Consider the following 20562-nt stretch of genomic DNA (forward strand, 5'->3'; position numbering starts at 1 on the left):
GCATGATTTTGAAAAGACTTCTTTTTTGGCTGGCACCGCGGCTCAATAGGCTAATCCTCCACCTAGCGGCACCGGCACACCGGGTTCTGGTCCCAGTCGGGGCGCCGGATTCTTTCCTGGTTGCCCCTCTTCCAGGCCAGCTCTCTGCTGTGGCCCGGGAGGGCAGTGGAGGATGGTCCAAGTGCTTGGGCCCTGCACCCGCGTGGGAGACCAGGAGAAGCACCTGGCTCTTGCCTTCGGATCAGCACGGTGCGCCAGCTGCAGCGCACCGGCCACGGCAGCCATTGGAGGGTGAACCAACGGCAAAAGGAAGACCTTTCTCTCTGTCTCTCTCTCTCACTATCCACTCTGCCTGTCAAAAAAAAAAAAAAAGAAAAGAAAAGGAAAGACTTCTTTTTTTGTTATTTTAGGGTTTTTCAAAATTTAGTTTTTAATAGATTCAATGTAGTTCATAGATACAATTCTAAGAATATAATGATATTCCTTTCCTCCCTCCCTCCCATCGTACCCTCTAAGGGAGAGCTCTTCATTGGAAAGAAGATTGAAATAACAAAGTATTTTCTTTCTAAAAAATATTCATTTACTTATTTATTTGAAAGACAGAGTAACAGAGAAAGAGGGAGATGTGACAGAGATGTTCCATCTACTAGTTGCCTCCCCAAATGCCCACAACAGTGGGGGCTACACCAGGCCAAAGCCAAGAGCCTGGGACTCCATCTGGGTTCTCCCACATGGATGACAGAAACCCAAATTCCTGGGTCATCATTCACCTCCTTCCCCGGGTGTACATTAGCAGGAAAGCAGATTAGAAGTGGAGTAACTGGCACTCAAACCAGCACACTGATATGGGATACAGGTGTCCCAAGCTGTAGCTTAATCTGCTGCACCACAATGCCCACATCAAGAAAGTATTTTTCAAACCAGATTTTAACCAGTTAGTGGGGCCATGGAATGAATTCAGTGGATCCTGATCATCATGTTTTAAAGTGGATTAGAACAGCGTAGGAGCTTTACATGCAGCAAGGGTGACTTTGGTTTTGAGAAAGCTATTTTGGAAACATGTTGACATATGTCTAACTGTGTATACTAGGTTGTAGCATAACATGTTTTTCTTACTGTGGATTGCGATTAAAATGTGTGAAAACTACCTCACCGAGACCTCTTCCAGATTTCATATCTGGCAGCTTGAAGAACTTTTATCTCTGTGTTGCAGAGATCCAAAATTGCTGTGTATGAGAAAATGTGGTCTTATATGAAATCAGCAGAGCCATCTGTGTTTACCAAAACAACAGCAGACGGAGTGGCCCGAGTGCGGAAGTCCAAGGGAAAGTTCGCCTTCCTGCTGGAGTCAACCATGAATGAATACATTGAGCAGAGAAAACCGTGTGATACCATGAAAGTTGGTGGAAATCTGGATTCCAAAGGCTATGGTGTGGCAACCCCTAAAGGCTCAGCATTAAGGTGGGTGGAATAATATAACAATATCCGTGTTGTTATAGTATTCCACCTACCCTGATGCATTTTGTTGTCATTTTTTTTTCTTGTGGATTTTGAGGTAACTTTTAAAAGTTTAAAATCTACAATATTCCATGGAGTTAAATAAGACGGTAAATTATGGTTTCATCTACTTAATGCATCCATTTTTTTTAATGTTCTCTCTCTGTGTTGTCCTCTCTGACTGTTTGTTGCTGTTTTAATTTTACAGTTCAACGGCTTTTTCAATTTAAATGGTAAAAGCCAAGTTATGGTGCCATATGTGACGAATGTTAATTGCATGAATGTGGTGTTCTTGTTACTTTTTTTCTCAAAGACAATTTCCCCATCCCGCACACTTCAGTTTTGAGCAAATGTTATCCTCCATGCCACCTTCCAATATTTAACCCTGTATTTGCTGTACAGACATTTTTATAGCTCCACGTTCTGTGAAATTTAGCCAATTTGTCCTCTTGTGCTCCTTTTTATACGTTAACGATTTCCTAAGCATTTGTGCATTTTCTTACAAGTTATGTTTTATCGTTTCAAGAAATGCTGTTAACCTGGCAGTATTAAAACTGAATGAGCAAGGCCTCTTGGACAAATTGAAAAACAAATGGTGGTACGACAAAGGAGAGTGCGGCAGCGGGGGCGGTGACTCCAAGGTCAGCCTCAATGTCACCACAACCGGGTACCCTTAGTGACGAGTAATCGGCAAGACTGTTATCTTATTATTGAGGAGAGAGCACAAGACTCACACATAAAGTGGAATGACCAGGTTGTTCCCCTGCCTGGCAGCTTGGGGAACTAGAAAGACTTTAGGGCACTGCCCACATTTTTGATCTAACTTGGGTCCCTTCTTAAACTCCCAGACAGAGGCACTCCATCCACACCCCTTCCCTTCCTTCAAACATCAACCTTGTTGCCTTATGAGGGCCATGATGTGGGTTTCAATGTCCTAGGCTCTCAAGAGCCCAAGGCTCTCCTCTAAGACTGTCCCTGCCTGCCTCAGTTGAGTGATGTGAGAGATTAGATTCATCTATGGAAAAAGTCAGGTTATGACATTTTTAATGTTTTTAGGATGCGTTGGTTCCTCACAGAGGTTGGTTGGTTGGTTGGTTGATTGGTTGAGTAGGTGCTTCTTCAATTATGTGTGTGAGTGATGAGACATTGTTCTCTATATGTGATGCCCCATTTAAGCAGGCCCCACTTAACTTGAAAGCCAAAGAATGAGCTCAGTTTCAAGTTAAATGGGGTCTTTCTTCAATAGGCCACCCCATATAGAGACTTTGCAAGACATTTTGTGTATTTAAGCAAGTGCGTCGCCTAACTGTGATCTCATGTGTGTATGAATCCCTGATTTGGCTTCTCCTTAGCCATGTTCTTGGTTCAGGTAGGTCTAAATGTTATCCAGGCTGTCATCGTGAGAAAAGCCAATCTTATGTGGCATTCCTTTGGCTCCTAATGCTCTGCGGGGCTAGAATGAATGCTTAACCATCATCCAAGCAACAAGCAACAAGAAATAGGGGCAAGCTCAGAAGCCATGATACCAAGTCCTGGAAAGACACGTTGGGTAAGTACAGGAGAGAACCTGACAACAGAATCCTCCATGGCCCAAGGGGCCTGAGAACTGTATTGAAGCATGTAAGATCTGCTCTTGTGCAACCAAGGATACCATTGGCATCTTAAGGTGAAGAACAGTGTTTCCCAACCACAGACGAACAGACAGGCAAGCCAAAACTTTTCTCCTTCAGAGACAATGGTTGTACTGCTGCTCCTCTCATTGCCTCTCCATCCCTCAGGATCCTAATGGAAAAGTTAGTTTGCCAGTCTGCAGTATAATATGGGTTTGGAAACACTGATCCAGAGCACATCCAAAGAAATAAATTTAAAAACAATTTTCTTCATCATAGAATATCTCACCAGGCACTGGCAAGGCCTTTTGATGTAAAACCTTGATTAACCAGAACTCACCTAACCAGTACCCAGCTAACTGAATTGCCCCCCCACCTCGGTACTTCACATTGATGAGAAAGCAGCAATAGTACCCAAAAAAGAAGACTGCAAGGAATTGATTTGTTTTAATCACTTGTCAAGAGATGACCCTGTGGTCAGGCCACATTCAGCTTTCTCCTCTCTATCTTCTCTCCATCTGGATTGACCCTCAAACATTAGGGGCTGTTTCCCTCAGGCAAGAAAATGGATACAAGCTCTTTAAGAAAAAATATTAGCCAAGAATGAAACAAAAATGCGTGCTCCTATTGAAAATTCCATTCACTCTTTATGGATTCCAATTAATCAAGGTTTTACTATGTATCAAAAACTTCCTTTCTCACCAATGTGAACTGATGACATTGACAACTTGGCCAAGCTTTTGGCTCATTTGATTTTTCCAATGGCTAGCCTGATGCCCAAACTATTTAGCACCTTCTTCTTGGTCTTTTTCTCATGTTATTAGCAGGCCACGGAAAACCTAATTGTACCATTGAAGCGAGTTGCAGAATGAAAATTGAGCTGGATTGGATACATTGCTGTCACAAATTCATCATTCACATTCAGCATGGTTAAAAAGGATCCATGGACTATATGAAGATGACTCTAAAACATCCACATGATGCCAAGTTCCCAGAAGTTTTCAAATAATCAGACGCATGCTGTTATATAAACCAAAACATCTGCACATATTTGGCTGAATTTTTACTTTTCACCCAGATATTTTGGTATCATGAAGAGCCCAAAACCTTAGAACAGCTATTTGTTAATTACAACCAGCAATCAAGGTTTTTTTTTTCCTCAGCTGGTATTGCTGCAAAGTTTCTAATCAAGTAAACCTTATTGCCTACTCATGCTTTCTAGATTATCTGAATTTTAATACACAAATAGAAAAATATTTCAGTCGATCCTAAATATTTCCAACTTCTTTGACTCTAGTGCTATCTGCCAGGAATCTTTCATATCACCTTTCTTGATCATTCCTCCAGCCAGCCCCCTTCTCAACCATGGATCAATGCTGCATATCCAACAATTGCCTTTTTTGTTCCTGGACTACCAAGGAGCTTGCCTTTATCTTCTTCCTCCTTGCTACCTGCTGTTTTCTGGGAGTGAGCAAGAGAAGGGGCAAGAGATGAACTTGAGTCTGTTTCACCACTACTTAGTAGTGATACTAAACACAAATCAATGGCAAAGAAGATAGAAATGACAGTGATACCTCATTAATTTGGAGCCCTCTAATTAAGAATTTGTGAAAAGCTAGATAGGTAGCAATCCATAAGTTAACATTGTATTATCAGGGATAAGAACAAGAGAGGCTTGTTAAGCAAATGAAGAGTTTAGACTAGACTGTCAGTTGAATTTTTCCTTAAGAGAACAACCCCTTTTCAAATGTTGCAAGCACTTATTTAGGTACAATCATATCCATTAGAAATCTATCTGCTAAAGTAGTTCTCATGAGAATTTCCACTAAAGCAACGTTTTATAGTCAGTTTGAATTATAAAATAGACTTGAAGTTATAAAACTGTCATCCTTCAAACCTATTTTGTGATTCAGGACTCACTGTACTCATTCAGACAATCCTTTCCCTCTCTTGATCCACATCAGTGAGGTTCTACTGTATTAGCAAAATGACTTGAGAATTACACTTCCTGATCACATCCCATCCTCATTTAATATGACAATTACATATTGAATATCCCATCATTCCACAGAGAGAATGAGGCCCAGAGATGGTGGTGACTTTTAGGAGGTCACATAGCTAATGCCATCACAAATCTCCACTTTCAGGATCACCACTTATTATAATATTGCAGATGGCAATTTATCACGTGTACCTACCCAATGAGCAATGTGAACCTGATTGCATGTGATACATTTCCATGTGAATCGGGTTCATTCTCAACTACCTTAGTTACCAGGCAAATGGCATATTTAAGCCATTCCTACCCTCAGTACTGATTACTAAAAATGACAATAATCACAAAGCCTGGCATTTATAAGCACTTTTACTTTTTCAAAAACACTTTCACATCTATTATCCCTGAAACGTGAAACCAGGAGAGGAAGAAATACCTGTATTACTTATCTCTCTGCCTCTCTCCTACAACCTTTAAATAACGATAAATGGGCAATTATGTTAAACTGTTGACTTCCCTGGAGTCCTGCCCCCAGAATGAGACATTACACATTCTGAGCCTAATCTACAAGAATTACTATACAATTGAATGGATCTGAAACTTTTTGGGCTCTTGTAAATGTGCACACGCTGAAACTAATGGCACAGATATTTCATTTCGTTTATTTTATTTTCTGAATACAAGAAACTAAGAACAAGATTGGTCACTGAAGCAGTGCTAGAACCATACCTACAGGCTAAAGCCAAAATATTGCTTGGCTTTACCAATTTCCCAAACCCCTGAGCCAATAGGGCCTAAACAAAGCAGGCTTGATCCTTCCTTGACAGACTATAAATGCACAGGCAAGGATCAAGGAAATTAGAGCTGTGATTTGGGAATTTTTAATCTGCAAATCACCCTTTTGTGTTGGTACTTTATCACAACATGTGTGCAAATGTGGTAATTAAGAGCCAGTAGGTTGTTTCAGCCATAACCCCAGTTACCAGGGATGTGTGACACAACAGCCTCCTTCGACAACTGCCTAGCACTTCAAACTTTCACATGCTTCCGACTGCCCTCCCCAACCCCCATCAACCTACTTCATTCTGTTAGTCTTAGGTAAAAGTTGCCAGCTTAGCTTTGCTGTAGATCTTTACCTTATGAGAGGGGGTCAGAAGTCACAAGCTATTTGTGACTTTGGTGACAAGTATTTGCAAACTCCACAATACATCACCCTAGAATTGCACCTGGCTTTAGAGCCATGGTTTTAAATAGACTTCTGGTGTTAATACTTTCTAAGGTGAAAATCAGCACCCACTGTTGTGCTTTGTGCAACACAGGAACAGAATGTTTCCATTGAGGCCGTCGTAAACCCTTTGACTGCAATGAAAAGTATATACTAGGTAGAAGCCTTAATTACTAAGGCATATGGGAAAGTGAGGAGCCAAGACAGGCTACGCACTTAAACCTCTATTATTTAAAAAATAGTAGGAAGATCATTATAGCATATAAAATACTGATAGATTAATGCAGTTTAATGGTCTTTCAAAATACATGGAAACTAGAATAAAGTGATACTAGGAAAAAAAAAAACCTAGGGAGTTTCTTTTAATAGATTCAGAAATGCCTGCAATCAAAATGAACTATGTTTCCTTTCACACGGGAGATTTGAAAGCACCTAAAAAGAGTTTGTCCTCTTAAGAAATTCAAACATGTTCCTCCTATCGTGAGCCATCTTTTATTCACTCTTACGCATTTGCTTAGCAAGTCTTCTATTCAAAGGTAGCAAAAAGTTACACTTCAGGACATCCCATTTCCAAATTTCCTCCACTCCATTTTTAAAAATTTTTTTGATTGGGTGGTACACAGATGAATGAGGTCGTACTGTGTTTCCCACGTGTATAAATGAGATCTTCAGTTTTGTGTGTATTTCTTCTGTGTATTTCTGCGCTTCTCCTCTCCTATGGCACCATCTCTTAACCACTTCTCTTCCACACCCAGAATTGACATTCTTGGGCCTTATGTAGTGGATATGAATCTGTATCTGCCTTTACCTGCAACAAAATGGACCTTTTATTGGCAGGAGCCATCCCTAATGGTAGACATTTTGGATACCCAGGGTTAAGATGGACCCCAACGACTCGTTATTGACACTGTTATGTGTGTAGGCAAGAATCATTACAGATCGATGGCACTTCCTGGGTCTTAGCAGAAGTTCCTGTGAATTTCCAAGACACTGGTTTGGGATCAAGGAGTAGGGTGAGTATGTTATGCTCTTCGTTGGTTTGCATGTTTCTGTGCTGGTACTGCCTCCTGGAAGTATGAAGAACCTGACAGTTTTCTTTCCTGATAGTGACTAAATTTGCTCCTTGAACTTACTCAGGTCTTCCTCCCAAGAAAAAATCCTCACTTTCTCTCATATGGCTACTTCAAGCAAGGGACCTGTTGCCTTAAGAACTGAACCAGTCCAGTGGCTGCCAAAACCATTGATCTTGCCAAATGGTGTTAAAGAATAGATTCTACCACCGGGAAAAAATGTAATCCAGAAAGAAAACATTTTGAAAAATTATTCCACTCTAGTGATTTTTTCTAAAAAATGACTTTGTGGCCTTAACATGGTTCCTATGATTAGGACATGATTATTTACCTTTGGTGTTGTCATGATAACATGAATGTGTTTCTTATTGACAAATAATGACTAAATGTCCAACACCAGAGCTACCAAAAAGCAGAAGGAGTGAAAAAGCCTGAAGGTAAGAATGCTGTTAATGCGATTGCCAAGATGAAAGACATCATTGCAGTGGCAGAGAGTAAAACGATGTTTGTCAATGCCCTTTCTGCCCCTCGAAGACCCAGTCATCTGGTTGCCTTTCATTTGGAGAGACGGTTATAGAACCACACTCTCTTAAAGATAGGACAGCCATGTAAAACAAACATGAAAGATTTTATGGAACTGAACTACATTTAGTTGGGGTGGGAGTAGGGGTTGGTGGAGCAGGGTGGAGACAAATTTCTTTTATGGAGAACACTTAAAATCCATTCTCTTTTGACTTTTTAGAGAGCGGTATAGCATTTGGCCCTTGGCACACAAAGCTGACCTCCATGGGTCAGAGGTGGCAAAAGTGTGGTCCAAGTGCTGGATTCACCTTTTTGCTTAATTTCATCAGGCACAAAAGCACATATTTCTCAAAATACAGACCTAAGGCAAAAGCACACTCTGTGTGTGTGTGTGTGTGTGTGTGAAGACTGCTAGTGTGTTCTGTCTATGTTTGTAGCTGGAAATGCAGATGTGATGCGTTAGATACTAGGGTGAGTGCTAGAAGAGGGTGGTATGTGCCCTGGCATGACAACCAATAACCAGCTTTTAGAACTGATATACAGATCCCATTTGTTGCTATCTGTATTTGAATGTAAGCTAGAACTGATTATTTTTCTGTGAGTCATGATCATTTAATAGCTATTGGAGAAAAAGTAGGATGGAGGCACGGAGGCACCCTTCAGATTTGCCTAGAATCAGGGAAATGAGTTTGATGTCTTCAGAAGCATTGATCATGTGAGTTTCTAGCAAAGGCCAATCTCAGTCTGTACCTCTCTTAGTGCTGATGGAATGAAGTAAAGAAAACACACTTGTACATAATAAAACTCAGCCAAATTTGATAGTGTGACTTTTTAATGGATCTTAAAAGAGTTTTCAAGTGAACCATATCAATCATATACTTAGCAAATTATCTGAGGCCATTGTTTAACCAAAATTGGCTTCTCCAGAAACTGAGCATCTTCCATGAGCCCCCTTCTCTCTAGCAGGGACAAATTGGACAAGAAGTCTTCCCACTAAAATTGGGCTATGTGAAACTGTCCACAACCAGTAACATTGGTGCTGGATTTTTGTTCTAGAGGGGCAAGTTTGATGGCGGTCTAGTTTGACAGAAATCCATCAGTGAAATTCACATCCTGTGGCATCAAAGAGTCTATTACTTTGAATTTGAGAGGTTATCATTTGGAAATACCATTGGCTTTACCCACATATTTCAAAGTTACTTCTAGAATGGGTGCTTTAGCACAGTCACTCATCAATAGGTTCAATCACTAGCATTATTAGGCACTCAGTAAAATGACTCACAGCTTTCAACTCCTAATGTTATATGCATGCATATTGAATTTGCTCTTTGCACTTATATTAAATTACGATCCCATTAGCAAAGAGCTAAATAGGTTGGAGCTATATTTGTGAACTACATGAATATAAATATTCTCCCAGAGGCAGCTTCTAGCAGCTAAGCACTGTGTAACTCTGCAAATCATTGTAGCTGCCCCTGTGGAATAAGGTCACTTTGGTAGAATCCAGTAATGCCAGCAGTCATATGTGCACATGCTACCGGATTGTGGAGAAACCAGAGGGTGATCCAAGTGTAGAAGGACTGAAATAACTTTAACCCCCATTCTCCTGAAATCCTGCACCCAGGAACTCTGGTGAAAAAAAAAAAAAAAGGAACAGAGATTTTTTTAAAAAGAGTTGCAGGTACTAGCATGCTTTAGGACATATTGTGAACTGCCATGGCCTCCAATAGCTGCTACATGGAGAGGTAAATCCCTTCACTACAGCTATCCCAAGACAGCTTACTGAAAAGAATATAAAGAACAACAATAAATCCTTTCATCCAGCAAAAGTTCTTCTCTTACTTGGTCACAATTGGCTTCAACTTACTAAAGCAAGACCAAGCTGGACAGAGATACTGTGCCTGCCTGTACATTCCTGTTGTGCCCTGAGCGATGCCAGGGCTTCTCCAGACAAGGCCAGAGAGAGCGATTGAGAAAGGCAGCCAATAAAGGGAAGGAGAGCTGTCCTCCCTCCACTGGGCCAAAGATGTTTCTGAAGTTGTTCAAAAATCATTAGATACCAAGAAGCGAGCATTAGTAACTTGGAGATAGGGTTTGGATAAGGGATAGCATGAGGGAAGGGCTCGTAATTTAGGTTTTAAGTTTCCGGTTTCGCTGTGTTCTCAGAGCAGGTTTTTAATTAATTATACAAATGTACCCACCGTCTATCCCGTGGATAAATCATACTACATCTTAGCTTCCTATTTTGTTCAGGCCCAGAGCCATATCTATAGGACAAATTCCTCTCTCAACCCTTCCAGAATCGCCAGAATATTTGGAGGAATCCACTTGGTAATTAATTCACAAGACCCGATTTTTCTTCTTCTCCCCTATGGAGAAGCTCAGCACCCTCCTATCACTCTCAACATTTCTTTGCCCATAATAAGCAATCCAACATGGCTCTAAGCTACTTTATGTGCTATTTTAGGTATTCCCTAAAATTAAATTTTAAAGTAAGTGGGGCAGTGCTTTTGAAGTATATCAAACGTTTTGTTTATTTTGTTTTTCCTTTTTTTGAAAAAAATATCCTCTATTTTTCAGAAAACTTACCCTAAAATTGTCTCTATATATAAAGTTTGCCATCACAAAGATAACCTGGATTCTTTGACATGGCTGGTTGGCACATTCTAGGCACTGAGCCTGGCATCTAGACAGGTGTCACCTGCAGGCGTAGATGCCTTGAATTGTGAGTGTAGTTCTTTGTAGCTGCATTATTGCCAGGTGTGGGTGGCACAGATAAGAAATTTGTTTGGTTTGGTTTTTTTAACTTTTATTTAACAAATATAAATTTCCAAAGTACAGCTTATGGATTACAGTGGCTTCCCCCCCCCCATAACTTCCCTCCCACCTGCAACTTTCCCATCTCCTGCTCCCTCTCCCATTCCATTCACATCAAGATTCATTTTTAATTATATACAGAAGATCAATTTAGTATATATTAAGTAAAGATTTCAACAGTTCTTTGTAGCTGCATTATTGCCAGGTGTGGATGGCACAGATAAGAAGAAATTTGTATCAGCCAATAACAGTTTCTTCAAAAACAGAACATATATCCTTTATATACCTTAAAAAAAAAAAACAGATTCCACCCCATGATTATGCCCCAAACTCAGGAATCATCATCCTGTCACAGGCCCACATTACCTTCACGTACTTTTAAATGACTAATTCACATTTGCTCTTATCCTTTGCATCTGATCAACAAGCCATACATACTTTTTGAAACTACATGCCATAAAACATTTTCCTCTTAGAGGTATCGTATATTCCCTTCCTATCCCAACAGACAATTTTTAAACCAAATTTTTCAGGATGATTTGTATTTCAACAAAGCATGCTGGGCAAACCTACAGATGTGAAAATCTCACAGTGGAACTGTAGGTACTAGTGAGGAAAATATTTTTGGACAGGGGGAATGTTTCCAGACATCCTGAAATTACCTCGCAAAGCACTCCTGTTTTTTTCCATAAGCCTGCTGGCTCATGCCTCTGTCTTGGGAGGGCTCTACTCAGCAAAAAGTTCGCAGCAAGCCCTTCAGAGGGGGAGAATGCTTGACTAATTTCCACGATAGGAATCTGACCTACTTTACTTAATTCTCTCTGTTCTCTATTGAGGTGAGTACAATAAATATTTCTGACTTAGAATTCTCTTAGGTACCAGTTAAGGGTGTGCAGTAATTGCTCTGAAACTTTACCCTCGAGACCTATTTCTGTACCACAGTAAAAGTCCCCAGCTGCAAAATATGCCCTTGCTAAGTTGATAGTTATCTGGAGTATGGTGGTCCCTAAAGAAAAAATTTATTACAAAAACCTGAGCCTGAAGAGCAAAATACAGAGGGCTGCTCCTCTTTTGTGTATTCCATTGGAAAATACATACTACAGAGTTCCATATATATTAATGCACCTCCGGCCTGTACCATAATTTATTATGCAGGCTTGAGAGGAATTGCTAAACCTATATGTGCCTCAATGTCCTTACTTAGAAAGCAGTGGCCATAAATCTATCTGCCTTAGGTGATCATGAAACTTAACCAATAATGAGCATTATAGTAATTATATGAAAGTACTAGGTTGAAGAGCAAAATGCTAAAAGAGAGCTATCAATTTAACAGATCATTATTGAAAAAAGTATTCTAAATGGGGTACAAATACTTAAATCACAGCCCCTACACTTGAGAAGCACACATAGGCATGTGCTTAAATAATAGAGAAAGGTGGAAGATGATGGGAGGGAGATAAAATATTGGGGTGCGAGCAAAAATGGCTTTATAGACAAAGTGACATTTAAAATGTCCAAATACCCACCTACTTCTACTTTGGTTAAAATACTGAGTGTGAGTGTGAGTGTGTGTGTGTGTGTGTGTGTTGTGAATAGGTTTTCAATACATTCACTTGATTTGGATTGAACTAATAAATACCTCCAATAAGAGCAACAGAGAACCTATGTGAAAAAAAGCAGTTTTTCTCTGCCATCTTGGAAATATAGTCTACCCTGAAGCAATGTAGACTTCTAGGAGATGTGGCTTTTAAAGTACTTTCTTTTCTTGGCAGTTATCCTAACCTTGTTAAGTGGTATTATCTGTGATTTCTGATTACAGCTTTTATGGTCCTGGGCTGTGCTGCTACTTGAAATGTTTGTTTTTTCTCCCTCATTTTTATTTAGAAGTTCCCAAATGCACATTGGCTCCCTTCCAGATTTCATAAACCCTGAGATTTTTTTCCCCCAACAAAGACTCACCTTCTAGGAACAAATCATTCCTCGGAGTTCTATTACAACCTGGGTTGTCTCAGAGGAGGTCTGCATGAAGGTTTCTCAACCTCAGCGCTATTGGCATTTGAAGCGAGATAAGTCTTTGTTGTGGGGGCATTTCTTACGTTCTAGGATCTTTCACAGCATCCCTGGGCTCCATCCATGGGATGCCCATAACATGCCCCACACACACACCTAGTTATGACAACAAGAAATGACTCAAGACACTGCCAAATGTCTCCTGGAGGACAAAATGACCCCCAGTTGAAAACCAACACCCTGTGGTAACCTCCTCTGTAACTGTGGAGGCCATGGCAGTAGAAGGCACTTACTAGCCATCCTGTGGAAGCCAGAGGGAGGCCTAAATGTGGAGACAGACAATGTGTCAGAGGTAGGATGTTAAAGTCACTGATGTACCAAGACTGAGTTCTGGCAAGATTCCTGACACAGGAAGAATCTTCCTTCCACCAAAGCCAGTGCTTCTTAAACTTGGTCCCAGGACCCCTTTACATTCTTAAAAAATTATTAGAACCCCCAGAAATATTTTATGTGTGTTACATGCATTAATATTTAACATACCAGAAGTTACAACTGAAGAATTTTAGAATAATGTATTCATTGATTTATTTAAAAAATAATAGTGGTGGGCATTTAGCCTAGCATTTAGGATACCCATGTCCCCTTTCAGAGTACCAGGGTTCAGTACCTGGATCTTGACTCCAACTTTCCACCAATGCAGACCCTGGGAGTCGGTGGTGATGGCTCGAATAATTAGATCCCTACCATCCATATGGGAGACCCAGATTGAGTTCCTGGCTCTTGGCTTTGGCCTGGTCAAGCCCTGGCTATTACAGCCAAATGGAGAGTGAACCAGTAGATGGGAGCTCTCTATCAGACTCTCTCTCTCTCTGTCTCTCAAATAAATAGAAATTTTAAATAAAGTAAAATAATGATAAATCCAATATATATTAACATAAATATACTTTTATGAAAAATAACTATTTTACTATAGTAAAAAGAATGTCACTATTCTTATGTTTGCAATTCTTTAATATTTGACTTAAGAAAAGGAAATGAGATTCTCATTTCTGCTTCTTCATTCACTCTATTATGATTTCACATATCATGCAACCTCCAGGAGACCCCACTGAACATCATCAGGGAATAATAGTGAGACAGACAGCCAGTGTCTTGGTATTATTATAAAAATAAGTTTTGACCTCACAGATCAGCCAGGGATCCTGGGACCACACTTTGAGAACCACTGCACTAAACTACCATGCCATACTTTTATTGGCCTAGCCCATTTAAGGGTTGAAAAATGTGTTTTATACCCAGGATCTCCCAGGAGAGTGGAACCTCTCTAGTAGACCCAAGTATGAGTGCCTTTAACCAAACTGCTGTGTTGCTAAGATCTAGTAAGAGCAGCAGTACTAACGAAATTGAAGTAACGTGAAGAACATAGTACCTTTAGGGAAGACAGGGCTCGGCAAGGCCTTAGTCAGGAAGCAGTGTGAGTACACTGGGCCCTTTGCAATTAAAAAAAAAAAAAAAGGAGGAAGCCCAGAAAATGGGAAGAAGATATTTTATATTCTTTCCTGTGGTTCTGATGAGCTCAGCCAATCCCTTTGCCATTAGAAAGCATCTTATCCTGCACCCCAACATTACAGATCCTGGTGCCAGTGCCTGGCTTAAGGCCTAGCACTGGGGGAGACGTGGTAGTGATGAGACAACAAATAACGGAAAGAGGAGGGGGAAAGAGACCAGATGGTAGGGAATACGAGAGAAGGCAGCTCCAGTTGTGATCTCAGGACCATACATGGCCTGTCTGGCATTTTGAAAGTCTAAGACTAAACTTCTACGTCCTATAGTATCTTAAAGAGGCTCCAAGTTTTGAACATCTTTTGTTGCTTAGCATTCCAAGAAACTGTGGTTAGTTTTGAGAAGCCTAGGGGTCTGAGCCTTGATTGAAGGAATTGTTTAACTTATAAAAGGACCCCAATTTCCTGGTGAGATACAGAAGGCAGGCCCTATACCTACCAAGAAAAGTGTCCATGACACTAAAGATTTATAGTTTTTTCAAATCTCAAGGACTCTGAAACCGCATATTATTTTAAATGATGATACCTTTCTCAGAGTACCTCGAGATGACCCCTTTGCTTTCAACAGCAAATAAGCCAAGACAGGAAATAGGTCTTGAGACTTGGTGTGACAGCAGCCAGCTCTTTGTCAGTGATTGCATATGTTAGTGGGTCCAATCAATCCAAAATGAGCTAAGAAATTTTCAGGCATATCCATGGTTATATAAATTTATCTCCTTCCCCCTTTGAAGTCAACAACACTGAGATCAACGTGCCCTGGTATCAGCAGCGATATTGTTCATATGAATCTGAACATACAGTTGATCTCTTTATAACAGAATTACAACACCCTTGCTATACAATGCATTTTTTATCCAATGTTATTAGAGCTTCTTTATTTAAATTGAATAGCTCTAGAAAGAAGACAGGGCAAGAATCATTACTCCCACTTCACAGCTGATGAAATCTCTGAGAAAAAAAAAATTTTATCCTAGGACCAGTAGGGCTCCCACGTTTGTCTGATGCCTCCAAATGCAGTCCTTATACTTTGAGGCATGAAGGACTAAAGAGCAGTGGCCTGGCCTCCCAGGGTTTATATCAGCCTGTCAGCTAAGAAGTCTTATCTTACTAGAAAAACTTACCAAAACCCAACAGTGGCAGAGTCACATTGCCATGTGAGGTCATGCCCTGTGAATCATCTAGTGTTAAACAATCTGATCCCTGTCTGCCGATCTAACACAGACACGACCAGGTTAGAGACACAGCCAGTTGAGAACTCAAAAGCAATCCACAGGCCAGTTTTTCCATTGTTGGAAATACTCCTCTTATCCAAAAATCAGAGGTTTACATCCTACTTTTTAAATACTGAGACCAATATGTGCATAAGAGTTTAGAAGACATGCTTGTGGAGTGAGGCCATGGATGTAGTACAGTTCTTTCTGAGGTCATTTCTGCTGGGCAACCTATTTGTGGAATAAAGAACACTTCATTGGCAGGCACGTAACCTATGTAGGATCTGTTCTCTACTCTGGATTCATCCATCTGTCTCAGGCCGCAGTATGGAAACGCTGCCCCTCCTGGCTCCGTCCCCTTCCCGACTCCCCCATAAAACTCGCTTTCTGTCTGGAAGTACAACAAGACACCCGGTTAGATCAAACCTAACACGCCTCCATCACAAAGCCACTGCAAGCTGCCGCCGCCGATTGTCACTTGGAGAGAGATCCTCCTCACCACACACAGCCTATCTGAGGAGTGCCTTTGTTTTCTATCCTCATTATTTAACAGTGTGTGCCGATTACTCAAAGCGATATGGGCAGGCCCTGGTAAATATAGCGTTGCTGTAGTGTTAACTTGTTATAAGGTAATGCTCAGGTTGCCTGCAGTGTCTAAACTTACTCTGTGGCCAGGGCCCCCTGCTTTATCGCTTTCTATAGTTTTAAAGTAGTTTGAAGCTTGAATAACATAAAATAACATAATATAATGTTATTTATGTTATTTCCCACGTGAAGAACGCCTGTAAACCTTGCAGTATTGAAACTCAGTGAACAAGGCATCTTAGACAAGCTGAAAAACAAATGGTGGTACGATAAGGGGGAATGTGGAGCCAAGGACTCCGGGAGTAAGGTCAGTCGCTGAAGGTCTTTTTGTACTGCTTAGCAATCACATTTTGACCCACTGTTTATTTTCTACCCTAAAACGGCTTTCCTTCCCAACACACACTGCCTGACACAGTGGGACCCCTTTATAACACCAGCACTAAAGGAACAAGGCATACCCCAGCCTCTGAGGCCTGCTCCACCTTCTCAGCAAGTGATGCTACCGAGTTGTTGCTATGATCAGGGAACTCAATCTGGCCCGCTCTATTTCCAAAGCCACAAAATCACGAGCTGTGTTATAAGGAGGTTTTACTGTTTTGCACATTTCAAAAGTTCAAAAAAAAAAAAAAAAACCCACGATAATAATAGCAAAAAGATCCAGTTGTGACAGTACTCTTTTTTAACCTCTCACAGTGTCAGAGACTTTGCAGTTGTATTTACCTTTGCTTATCAATCTATTATGTCAGTCCCATCTGAAAACAGTCAAACCAAAGAATAACAAAGAGTGGTCTCTGTAAAGCAGAATGATTAGCCTCCACCCAACTGCTTTCGTATTGAGTTCAGCAAATATTTGGATCTCAAATCTCATTAAGTCTGTCACACTTCTCTCTTCCAAAGGTGTCATTTGAATCTCTGTACATAATACTTTTAGAATATAGCGCATGCTCCTGAAGGGTATACATCGTCAAGATAACATCACATTGATAAGCATGAAACACTCTTCCCCGCCTCCTTCCTGCCCCCCTTCACTCCCCTCAGAAAGTTCTTTTTAGTTTCAATTTTTGCCTTTCCTTTTTTCAAACTAATATTGTGGTATCAGTTAATTCATTTCATAAAATGCCACTCATTTTCCCTGTGCAGTAAACCATTTTGCTACTGGTTTTCTACATCCCACATCAGGGAGTCCTGTAACTTTTGTGAAGCTTACATGCATGGAACTTGAAACTGTTCTGGTTGCTACAGCTCACGTACTTACCCCTAAGGACCTCTTCCTCCATGAATACCACATGCGTATACAAATACCAGAAATTGTTCCATTGCCTAACGGACCATGGGACATTCTTGCAGAGAGCTTCAGCAGACTTCTGAGAGAGATGCTCCATTGTTTTCTAAGTAACAGAAGTTCTCACGACCCATCTAGCTCATTGTCATTCAGCCTACAAGAGTGACTATGTGCAAGGTTGTTGTGGACAAGAGGCAGCCCCCGCCATACTTCCCTCACTGAGTGTGATTCAATTTCTATTGGCCTTTTCGTTATGACAAACTAGTGTAGGAGTGGTTCCTGTGAAATTAGAATCAGAGAGACGTGGCCATATTGTCTTTACATTGAATTTTCAATGATTCCATGATCAGCTAAAGCAGCATGGTGAGGATCGGCAATGGCCACTGTCTGCTCACTCTGCTATCATTTCAATAAGATGCTCAAAATCCACTGGTTTTGCAATTTGCATATTCCATTCAATTACACTCAGCAGCAAAATGGTTACATTCCCTCTAAAAAGACTACAAAATGCTATTTTATTTTATTTTTTTCAAAGAAAGACTCCTGGCCCTTGGTGTGTCCTACCCCAAGGTAGGACTCAAGACACCAACTTTTTTCCTTCCATTGTTCAGCAGCTCAGTTCTTGCTTTTTCATATAGGCAGACAGCTTAGTCAGGTTTGCACAGTTTGACCTGAAAGTCACCGACCGGCTCCCCTTAATTTTTCCCCTTATGTTAAATAAAAAGCAGATAAGTGTAGGTTTTTTTTAATTAATTAATCTCTACATTCCCTGGAGTACAAGCTAAAAATGAGCTGGATGTTTTTTAGTCATAAGCCTCCTGGAAAAGCTTTTGAGTTGCATGGAGCCAATCCAGGACCCAATGGGTCCTCCTGACAGTTTCTGTAAACTCTAAGGAAGATGGAACAGAGCCAGTTCTTTGTGTTGTGCCCTTGTTCCAGCAGCACAAAGACTTGCTGCCCTGATTTTAACTAGGATGAGAACTTAGCAACCAAAGCCCAAAGGGAGCAATTTCTAAGCCACTGGGGGGAAAAGAGGAGAGTTAACCCTTTTTACACAGACCCTTGTAAAGTAACTCCCCAGACAAGACCATCAGGGAACTCTACTACTCTCACCTGGTTTCTTAAAAAATGAGTCGTTGACAAAGTTTGTCACAGGGAGGCCAAGGGAGAAAGGGGTGTTGCAGGGCAGAGAGGGGAAAGAGTGCTTCAAGTTCCCAAATGAAAAGTGTGTTACATTTATAGAGATTATGTCACAGCTCAACTCTGGAAAATGGTGCTTATCAAGGCTGGCAGAGGATTCCATTATGCTTGTGTTTACCCTTTTGCTCCCATGGCCAAGTGCTGTTTTATTTAGCTGTTGAATGCCATTTTGAGGTACAAGGAGTTGTGTAAGGAGTCAAAATGGAAGGACATTTCAGGTGAGGTTCAAAATGGTCAACAGAAGCACAATCTGCCATCTTGTTGGTCATGGTGAAACATCAGCCAGTTGCCAGAGTTGAGGCATAACACATCAATATTGAGTGACTTTGCAACTTAGATCTATCCTATACTGTTGTAATATATTATAATGTCCCATCGCCTTGATTTTCCCAAGAACTAATTGCTTTGTTCATTTCTCTTAGGACAAGACCAGCGCTCTGAGCCTGAGCAATGTGGCAGGCGTTTTCTATATACTTGTCGGAGGTCTGGGGCTGGCCATGATGGTGGCTTTGATAGAATTCTGTTACAAATCACGGGCAGAGTCCAAACGCATGAAACTCACAAAGAACACCCAAAATTTTAAGCCTGCTCCTGCCACCAACACTCAGAACTACGCGACATACAGAGAAGGCTACAACGTGTATGGAACAGAGAGTGTTAAGATCTAGGGGTACGGTTAAGGTCTAGTAAACTAATCAGTCTTACATTACTATGTGCTAATCTCTTTATTTTTTGTTCTTTGTTTTTTATTTCAGTTTGTTGTTTCTAATGTTGTCTCTTCTTTGCAACCATTCAATTCTCTGAAAACAATGATGCTTTTCTAATAGTGTAATTGCAATTAAATTATGGTCAATGACCTAAAAGGAAAGAAAAATTCTCTAGAGCAGTACTATTCAATAGAAATATGTGTGAGGTACATATGTGAACCATGTGTATACTTTTAAGTGCTCTAGTGGGCACATTTTAAAAAGTAAAGAAGGGAAATTAATTTTAATGACATTTTATTTAGTCTAATATATCCAAAATGTTATCATCTCAACATGGTATCAACATTAGCAAGTAATGATATATTCTACACTCTTTCCTTTATACTAATCTTAGAACTCTAGAGGCTATTTTATACTTCTAGTAGATCTCAGACTACACTAGCCACATATCAAATGTTCAATAGTCACTTGTGGCCAGTGGCTACCATATTGGATGGCACAGCTCTGCTCAGATGCCCTGGAAATAATGTCAGGAATCTAAGAAAGGTACTGCCACCTAGAGTGATGTAGTTCTTCCGTAAGGGAAGCAGTAGTTCCTTTAAGCAAATTGTGTAAGCCCTGAGATAATGTTCTTCAAATTGGAACCAAACTCAAATTCATACGTAGGTGAACCTAACTGGTGTCACCTTAACTCTGGCAACTACAGCCAAACCCCACTAATAACTCAGAGCTGTTCAATGGCAAACTTGCATTAAGACAATGTCTTCATTCTGGAAGTGTTATAAAGAATATAGCCTTGTTACCTCCAAGTGCATGTGTCATCATTAACATGTCTATCTAAGCATAACAGCACGGTTAGCACCTTCATATGCCTCATTTTAGGTGGTCAATTTTGACCTCAGGAGTCAATGTGCTAGAATTTCTACAAATGCATGTGTGTTTCAATTTTCTGATATTTCCCGTTGTAGGTCTAAATTCAGCCAATTTTTAAATATTTCGTCCTAATAACTCATGTGTCATCACCTATGCCGTTCAGTGAAGTCTCTGGTTGTTCCTTCCTACTGCATACTGCAGCCTTTCATATTCAATACACTGAACTAACCTGCTGGCAAAATGTTCCCATCGCACTGGCGAATGCACAGTGCATGCATTCATCTGTAATTAGCACTGTTTGCATGCAAACACTTAATGTTCCAGTATGCTTAAACCGCTTTACTTTTGAGTAGGTGGTAAAGGTCCATTACAATTTGGGGCATGCCATTTGCTTT

At 40.5% G+C, this 20562-nt stretch overlaps 1 protein-coding gene across 4 annotated transcripts in view; it reads left to right on the forward strand.

Moving 5' to 3' along the window:
* GRIA3 (glutamate ionotropic receptor AMPA type subunit 3) overlaps window positions 1-20562 on the forward strand; it is a 318320-nt gene that overhangs the window by 291878 nt on the left and 5880 nt on the right. The window contains exons 13-16 of one of the 4 annotated variants that reach the window (XR_011385359.2): window positions 1214-1461; window positions 2024-2138; window positions 16298-16412; window positions 19010-19257. Coding sequence is in view for 3 of the 4 variants with exons in the window: in XM_008273165.5 (XP_008271387.1) it covers window positions 1214-1461; window positions 16298-16412; window positions 19010-19255 (609 nt within the window). In the remaining variant the exon portion in view is untranslated. Of the gene's footprint in view, window positions 1-1213; window positions 1462-2023; window positions 2139-16297; window positions 16413-19009; window positions 19269-20562 lie in introns of all 4 variants that reach the window. The other 3 variants (XM_008273165.5, XM_002720270.6, XM_017349859.4) reach the window with 3 other exon arrangements.

Source organism: Oryctolagus cuniculus, chromosome X (genome assembly GCF_051225735.1).
Source record: "Oryctolagus cuniculus isolate XC-2025 breed Fujian yellow rabbit chromosome X, ASM5122573v1, whole genome shotgun sequence".
In the NCBI taxonomy this organism is placed as follows: Eukaryota; Metazoa; Chordata; class Mammalia; order Lagomorpha; family Leporidae; genus Oryctolagus; species Oryctolagus cuniculus.